Source organism: Acartia tonsa, chromosome 5, assembly GCF_053477335.1.
Source record: "Acartia tonsa isolate MP-2025a chromosome 5, ASM5347733v1, whole genome shotgun sequence".
Taxonomy (NCBI): Eukaryota; Metazoa; Arthropoda; class Copepoda; order Calanoida; family Acartiidae; genus Acartia; species Acartia tonsa.
Genome location: NC_137264.1, coordinates 2,145,363 through 2,154,620, shown reverse-complemented (window position 1 = coordinate 2,154,620; position 9,258 = coordinate 2,145,363). Strand labels below are relative to the sequence as shown.

The window sequence follows — 9,258 nt, the reverse complement described above, 5'->3', positions numbered from 1 at the left end:
GAACAGGGAAACTTAACTCCACTACTCATTTGATCTTTGAAATGAATTTAAAAATTACGTTTACTTTTATGTAATTGAAATGAAATATGTCTAATATTTATATACATGTGTATATTATGTGTATATACATGTATATATAATACATGTGTATATTATATATATGTATGTATATATGTATGTATATTTTGCGTCTCGAAAAGGGGTTGTTGTATCTATAATGAACCTTGATATTCGGCGCTCCGAATAACGTAGCGCGCACGCGAAAAACCGGTAATTTTATACCTAAAAGTTTGGAATTTTTTGGGGTTTTTATTTCAAAAATATTATTTATGTACATTAATGTGCAATTTCTATTACTTTTTCGCAATTTTTTGGGATGTTTTTAAGCATAAAGACGCTATTTACTTGAAAAATCAGGAAGATAGTATTTTATGAGCGCACACTTTATTGTTTGTGTGAGTATCGTAAAAACATTGACCACTTTTGAGATTTGAATTTTCCGATATTCACGAAACCCAACTAAAAACCGTTACAAATTGTTTACAAATATAAGACCATATCGATCGTTATGGTAATGTGTAGACAAATACTTTCTGAAATATTTATTCCATATCTGCGTATTGTGCAGACATAAAAAAAATAAAATAATATATCTCAATGCAGATTGGTTATGTAATATATATATTTACATCTGTCTTTATATAGATATATTTTTTAGATACATATTATAAATTTACGTATTTTTTAAGGGAAAAAGAAACCGGTGATGAGATCAAGTACAACAAGATGAATCTGACCTCGGATACTAGACAAGCGGTCTTCAATGCTTTATTGGGATTCAAAGTGAGTTTTACCTTATATAATTCTTCAATATTAGGTATAATCTGCGATGTTTTATTGAGGATGGTCGATCCTGAAAAATAAGAATTTTTTTAGGGATTTTTATATCCAATATATAACTTGTTATGAAAAAGTTTTTAATAGTTAATTTTTTAGGAAACCTATGGACTCGATGGACGTCAGACTTGCAAGAATGAAGTTAACGGATGGCTACTTCTGATTGTTTTTGTACTTTCATGTTTCTTGGTAAGATAATTTACAGAACACTTTTACTGGCTTCAAAAGCAAATACTTATAATTATTATTTTACTTCATAATAAATAATTAATAAGCATTTCGTTGTGTAAATATAAAAGATGCGGTATAAGCAAATAAAAACGTTTATTTATGTATCATAAAGAATAGAAATTTGATTTAGTTTAATTGCGTAGATAAGAATCAATTCCGCAAGCAAAAAAAGAACCTTGTGAACGAAAGGGGAGAAAAATTTTTCATTCAACGGCTAGGCAAAACTGTAAGACTCAATTATCTTGCCGCAATCGCGGACGTGATTAGTTACCCTTTTTTTTTATAATGTTGGTAACATAATTTCCTAACTAAATTTTATATATTATTTATGGTACATAACAAAGAATAATTTTCAAGCCTTTATTTTCTTACACACACAAAGAAGTTTGGGAACTAGTTGTTTAACAACAAAAGATAATATACTAACAAGTTAGAAAAATAGGGTCTAAATAATTCTATTTTTATTTTAATTTTATTTAGGTTTCGGCGGTTGTTTTAGCAGCTGTAGGTTTCAGCCTGAAGAGATGTAAGGAGTACTATCAAGGACGGGCTAACGAGAGGCGCAAGAAGAAAATCGAACATATGGAGCAGGGGAAAACTTTGATAGAAAAACTTGAGCATATAGATGCAAAACTCGAAAGCCATAGGGCCGCGTCCACTTTAAACAGAAGTTTCAAGGCTGAGTCGGTTAAGCCGGATCATTTGTTAGACACCGATTCTGATTCTAAGGAATTGGTGGAGTTTGACCATCAATGGAGACTAAATAAAATTAAGTCGCATTGTTATGAACAGAAAAAGGCTAATGAAAGTCTTGATTATAATTATGTGTTTATGTGGTATTCGGCAACCGTGAGCCATGCCTATGGCACCCCTGATCTGGGGTTCGGTGGAGGGTCAATGGCCCTCCCCCGAGTCCTGGGGAAGGGGTCTAGTGACCCCCTTCCTACGCTTAGAATTGATGATTGAATCTGTCATGTTTATTATGGTTAACTGTATTCTTAATTCTCCCCCACCCTTTTCAGGGATGGGGGATCATTATTGCCCAAACTGACCATTGTATATGTATTATTTATGCTTTGATGTTATGATTATTTATTCCTATCCATGTAATTATTGTTTGTTGTATATAGCTTCAGTATCTTTTAAACCTTCAATAAAGTGACAACTGAAAATAGATGTTGATCATTATCTAGTGAAAGCTAGAGAAGCGTAGCTTCTCTATAGTAAGGTGTCCACGTCTGTCACACTGCCGTAATCTAATTGAACTCCGGTGTCTGCCATTTATCCTCGGCGGATACCACAACTTTGGTGACAGCTGTGTGAGATTACGGCGAACCACAAGTGTAGAGCAGACGCGCATCTGAGGCTAAGGTACTCCCAGCAGTGAATCTGGCAAAACTGACGCAAGCAACCTGAATTACCCACCCTGGACAGCAAAGTTTAACTCTGCATCCGGCAGTTGTGGAAGCGAGACAGCGAAATTTGACGAATAACCGCGAGCAGCGCTGATATCTAACGGAGAATTGAGCGCCAAAAGGGCTGAAACAGGCCTGCGGACCGGCTGAAACAAGCCAAATAAGTGTAAACGGCTGGAAATAGGCCAACTTTACTGCAAGAAATAGCAGGATCCGAACCAGTGGCACTAGCAGGACGGGACATTCCCTGCCGCCATCAGCCGGATTTGGATCAGCGGCGCCAGCAGGACGGGACATTCCCTGCCGCCGATAGGCTGAAACATGCCACATAGCTGCAAGCTGCGAGCTAACATACGAGTGTAGTGCACCAGAACAGAGAAAAACTACGTCAACTCCGAGTATCCTGAGAAGCTACAACGCAGCCACCCATCTAGAAAAACAGATATTATGTTACATTGCAGGGATTACCACCCTGGTGTTATGGCCAAACAATAGATTTATGAGCAAAGCTTGGCAAACAAATTGTTGTGTTGTGATAAATCTAAGAATAGAACAGGCTTGGATTATTGTGTATTGTGATAACAGCTAAAAATAGAACAGAGTTGGTAAACAAATCTGTTATGCAATTGTGATAAGGACAAAAATAGAAGCTAGATGTAATATAATAAAGACCCTGATATACAATCAAAACATCTCAAGCCCACAGCACAACAACAATACACCCCTTATTCCAAGGGAAAGGGAGGAGCCCCTCTCCATTGAAGGCAAATACAATCAGGGTGATATAATAGATAAGCCTAGGATTAAGAAGAAAAGGCACTATTACACCAGCACACAGTTACCCCCCCTCCCTCACAGGGGAACGGACGGAGTTACCCCCGTCCCCTCACGCGCTTCCCCCTTCCTACCCACACTAGACTAAGTCCGTCTGTAGTGTGGGGCTAGCGATCGGACACACAGAGCGCCATTCACGGGTAGCGCAACAGAGTGCGGAAAATATCATAAATCCAACGGACGAAGCGGACCAATGAGAGAGCGAGTTGAGGGGTGAGAGCGCGTTTTCCCCATGTGCGCGGATTTGACGGCGCGGACGCGCGTTACAAGGACAGGAGATTCCACGCACACACACACACACACACTCACACCGGAGCGGAGCTACTCCATAGCATTTAACAGGGGTATTTTTAGCAAATAAAGAATTACAAGCTTCTTTCCTTCTAGCTCTAGTGTGATAAAGGAAAACCCAATCAGTTCCTGACAGCAGTTCAGACCCTCAACATCTATCTACCTCTACCAGCCTACCCTACAACCTCAACACCTAACTAGTGATAAGTACAGCTAAGTTATATCTTTGCAACTAAACTCCCAACCTAGTGATACAAACAGTGTTGGCTGTTAGGCTAGGAAGCCTCAAGTGACAAACCATTCATTTTAGTACTGTATAACTTTGTGCCCGCCGTTGCACCGTTGACCCAATGGACCAGCATCAAGCCCCAGGAGGTGACCAAGCCCCAGGATGGCTCCAGGATGACCCTCAGCCGGCCCCAGCCGAGTACCGCAAGCTGATGCTGAGCAATCTGCCGGAGTTTAGAGGGCCGCCCAAGCAATCCTGGTCGGCACATATCCGCAGACTCGAGATGTCATGGGCGGCTTACCGCGTGCCACCTCATGATTCCCTCAACCGCCGCAACGCCCTCCTACTGTCACTGGTAGGGCAAGCGGCGGAAATGGCGTCCCATCTGTTTGGCGAGGCAGGCCAAGCCTTGACCTACGAACAGGTCAAGACCGAGTGTGAATTGCTATTTCGCCCTGCTTTTGAATCCCAAACGCTTAAACAAGCGTTTAGGGATTACAAGCAACACTCGACAGAACCTATACAAGCGTACATATCAACTAAGTGCGCCTTGTATAGGGACGCCTACAACCATGAGGATCTTGAGTTGTTGGTGGACGAATTAAATCGTGGAATTCGTAACGCCAATGTAAAACGCCTCATGATGAACCATGAAATTACGAGTGTACCTGAGTACACTCGTAAGGCCATGTTCACCGTGACCATGGTTACTAAGCAACTGAAGGAAGGTGTGTGCTTAGTGGACTCGACCGACGGGCTGACTGGATCTGCCTGCATCCAGTTGCCCCAATATGACGAGTCGGAGCCAATGGAGATTGGCTCCTTGGCTCCGGGTCTCCACCAGATGGGGAAGGTCGCTCCAGATGACAAGGCTCCAGGCCGCTGCTACCGCTGCCAGGGGAGAGGCCACCGAGCTCGAGACTGCCCAACGCCTGTGGAAGTTAGCCTAGAGGAGAGACGCACCCAGCCACGCCGTGACCGTTCTGCCAAGTGTGAGCGTTGCCACTATGACGGTCACACGGCAGCCGATTGTAGAGCTGACTGGGCCCAGGTAGCCAGCCGCAGGCGCACCGCCGACAAGGGTGCCCCTCCAGGGAAGCCCAGCAGAGTGGCCCATATGGAAGGGAGCGCGCCCCCAGCACCACCACAGCAAGCAGCCGCCCCCAGAGCTGCGGACCGAGCCGATGGGATGCCGCAGTTTGGGACTGTCCCAGCTAGGATCAACGTACTGGGCGGCGCGGCTGAACCCAACCGGGTTGGCCTAGGCTTCAGTCTTAACCATCTGGGGCCAGAGCTGATACAGCCCAACAACATAGCCGAGCCAGAGGTGCTGAGGCCCCAGCCTTTTAGCCTCAACATGATGGAACCTGCCCGACTGAGCCTACCCAGCAAGAGTGGAGGGGCGCTGCCCAGCGTCCCTGAGACGGTGTATGGGGAGGTCCTGGCAGCCGCCGAACGAGAGAGGCAGGAGGTGCTAGCCAGCACCTCTGCATCGATGTATGGGACGCCACCCGGCGTCGCCACCTGGGATGATGGGGGGGTGCTATCCAGCGCCTCCCACCTGGTGCCTGGGGCGACAACCGTCGCCGCCACCGAGATACCTGGATCCTGGAACGAGCCAGCCTCCAACCTGATGTCTGGGGCGACAACCGTCGCCGCCACCGAGAGACCTGAGTCCTGGAACGAGCCAGCGGTCCCAGAGGAAGGGGTGACACCCGTCACCCCCAGTCAGCCAGCGCCACCAGCCTGCAGGGAGAGCCCAGCTACATGCCATCCAGAGCCCCCTGCCAGCCAAGGGAACCCAGCTGCTCAACATCAGGATAAGTTGAATTTGTTAAATGTGTTGTATCCAAGGTATTGTAAAAACCCAGCCTTGCCTGTGCCCCCTGCACCAGAGGCTGGGGAGATTGAAATTTGGGAAAATAAGGACTTGCCTGTGCCACATGCACCTGAGTTCCTAGGGCAGGGGAGGGAAGTGAGTAAGGGCGAGCCTGTGCCACATGCACTTCAGCCCCATGCCACTGGGCATGCTTTGGACAAGGGAAGGGAGCACTTAGGGCTAGGGGAGCCGACACCCAGGCAAGTGCCAGTCGCTTGCCAGTCTGTCATTGGGGAGGGTATCGGGGTGCCTCGGCCGCATACAGATAACGCTCAATGGAAACTTGTATCTAGCCAGGAGCAGCCCAGCCGTGTCCAGTCCCAAGAAGCAGCCGTGACCAGAGCTGAAGATCCCCAGCCGCGTGTACGAGGAAGATGGTTGCCTGGAAGCCTCTCCCATTGGTGGATGGTCCTGTGGGGCCTCCTGCTGGCAGCCGTGTGGCCTACAACCAGCTACGTCCTGGTGGGGTGGGACTGTGCCAACCCCACCCATGTCACGTCTTACAATAAAGAAAAGATGTGTAACACGGAGCCCCTACACCAGGAGGTGCCCCTGGGCCATGAAGTGCACGTCCTGCAGCAAGTCAAGGTGAGGGAAACCACTGGGTACAGTTGTCAGCTCACCGTGTCCCAGTGGACATTCAGGTGTGGGGTATGGGGTCACCTCAAGGTGACCTCGGTCCCCACCCTCATGAGGCCAACCAAGATAGACCCAGAAGCGTGCCGAGACCTGGCCAGGAACCGAGTCTACACGTTGCCAGGCAAGACCCAGCCACTGACGTTCCAGCTGAACCACCCCCTGTTCTTCACCATCGACATGGTGGGCGCCCTCGTCAACAGCCCCGAGGGGGTGGGTTGCGAGGGGGAGGACGTCCACTTTGAGGGCCAGCTATACCGCAACGAATTAGTGCTCCAGGAGCGACGGCTGCTGGTCAAGGAGGAGACCTATGTGGTGGAGGATGGACGGGTGGAGTCCCAGTCTGACCACCTGACCCTAGAGTGTCCCCATTCTGAGCTGTCCTGCATCACTGGGGAAGCAACCTACGTGTGGGACCACCTGGGAAGAGATTGCCCCTTGAGGCTGATCCGCAGCCTCCAGCCCAGCCTGGTGATGGATGCATATCTGGTTGACCATCAGGCCCAGTTTTTCATCAACATGACCAACCCCACCTCGATTGTGAACTGCGACTTCGAGGCCCATGCCACAAACCATCCAGCGTTGTTCGTGGCAGCTGACCCAGCCGCGGCTGCGCTGCCCAGAGTGTCGGCCAGGGATGTTGACGTTCCCCTTCAAGCACAGATACATGCAGGTTATATTGGGTTTACCCTGGAAACGCGCATGAAAAGCACCGCAGCAGAAGAAGTAGCGGCCAACTGCTGGAAGCTCCAGCAACTAGACCCGGCCCACCCGGTGCGTGTCCAGGGGAGCACGTTCTCGGTACTGAGGGGAGACATCCTGCTGCAGCTGACCTGCCAACGTCACAAGTACGTTGTCCGCGAACACAAGGAGTGTTGGGACAAAGTGCCAGTAGAGCCCACAGGTTTTGTAGACGCTGTGACACGGGTATACAGTGAACACGCCACCAAGATTCCCTGCTCCTCCACCTACCCCCTGACTGTGCACGCGGAGGAAGGCTGGATAGAGTTAACCCCCGCTCCCAAGAAGAGGCCACCCCCGCTGGATACGCCTAAGCAGTTGTTGACAGAACCCTTAGATGACTTCAGTTCAGGTGGCTTGTATTCGCAGGCTGAGTTGAACGACTGGCAACAACTGCTGGCGTTCCCAGCATACAAGAGTGCCATGCTGACCGGCCTATCCTATGGCTCCTGCGTTCAGCAAGGCAGCTGTTCGGCCACAGGAGACCATGGGATAGTGTCCTACAACATTGACCGACTGGCGGAGGAAGGAGAGGCAGCCCTGGATGTCTGGGCAGGATTTAGACAAGCCATCCACGAGTGGGGAGATGGCGCAGCCATACTGTGTTTGCTGTTGTTGATCCTCAAACTGCTGGGGGACCTAACCATCATTTCCCTGGCAGCAGCACAGGGAGGAGTCCGGGCAGCCCTGAATGCGATATCACAAGTGTTCCTGTACCATCCAGCTTTATATAGGAAAGCGCTGGCTAGAGCCAGGCTCAATCATGCCAAGTCCCGGGACTTTTCAGTGGACTGGGATGCCATTCCCATCGGCAGGGAAGCAGCCGAGGAAATGGTGTCTATGAAATCAACTGACAGCGGGCATGACCGCCCAGGTAGGCCAGGACCGCCCTCTGGCAGACCCCGCGGCCCCTCAGGAGGACAGGCCGCTGCTCAGACGATCAACCTGGCAGCCAGTGCCCCAGCCGCTGCCAACAACAACCAGCAGGCCCCACTGCTGACTGTTCCAGCAACAACTGTGCCACCAGCAAACCTGATACCTGCCGGCGCTGACCAACGTGTCCAACCCAAGTCAGCCTCTGCCTTCTATCCCACATTGGGAGCCCATCAACCCTAAGAAGATACTCACCACTAGGATTCCATTGAATCATTATCGTTTGTATATATTTTAGCCCTAAGGAGCGGACCGAAGGCCTCAACCACTGTCGGAAGTCTGGTAGGGAAACCACCTCCCAGCCTTCCGAGGGGAGAGTTGTGGTATTCGGCAACCGTGAGCCATGCCTATGGCACCCCTGATCTGGGGTTCGGTGGAGGGTCAATGGCCCTCCCCCGAGTCCTGGGGAAGGGGTCTAGTGACCCCCTCCCTACGCTTAGAATTGATGATTGAATCTGTCATGTTTATTATGGTTAACTGTATTCTTAATTCTCCCCCACCCTTTTCAGGGATGGGGGATCATTATTGCCCAAACTGACCATTGTATATGTATTATTTATGCTTTGATGTTATGATTATTTATTCCTATCCATGTAATTATTGTTTGTTGTATATAGCTTCAGTATCTTTTAAACCTTCAATAAAGTGACAACTGAAAATAGATGTTGATCATTATCTAGTGAAAGCTAGAGAAGCGTAGCTTCTCTATAGTAAGGTGTCCACGTCTGTCACACTGCCGTAATCTAATTGAACTCCGGTGTCTGCCATTTATCCTCGGCGGATACCACATTTACTATGTGCGATGATGGTGAGTTATCATTTCCGTTTTTGCTTAGATGCTTTCATTGCTTAACAAATCCTTATTGTTTGTAGGAAAAATAACTATTAAATGTTAATTTGATGTAAAGTTAATAATAAAATAATTGTTTTGTAATTGACGTTTTTCTTGTATGTCAATCATTAATTGTTATCTATTATAAAAATGTACAACCTATTGATATGTTATTAAAATTCATTGCACGTAATAAAATTTAAAAATAAAATAATATTGCAAATTTGTTTTTAACTTGCGGAAATTGTAAAACGTTAGTAGGGCTTAGCCTAACCCGGATGCCAAGCCTAGTAAAGCTAGTTTTTATGTTGCTTTGTCATGCTAAATCGTGCTAGGTAGA

The 9,258-nt window shown here is 47.8% G+C and overlaps 1 protein-coding gene across 1 annotated transcript; it reads left to right on the top strand.

Annotated features, from left to right (window-relative positions):
* The first annotated feature begins 747 nt into the window (after nucleotides 1-747).
* On the top strand, nucleotides 748-8,968 carry LOC145319896 (uncharacterized). Its single transcript, XM_080162298.1, has 4 exons — nucleotides 748-843; nucleotides 997-1,086; nucleotides 1,609-1,977; nucleotides 8,960-8,968. Exons 1-4 carry the CDS (start codon nucleotides 787-789, stop codon nucleotides 8,966-8,968), a joined length of 525 nt encoding a protein of 174 aa, XP_080018424.1. The 5' UTR covers nucleotides 748-786.
* Nucleotides 8,969-9,258: the final 290 nt, after the last annotated feature.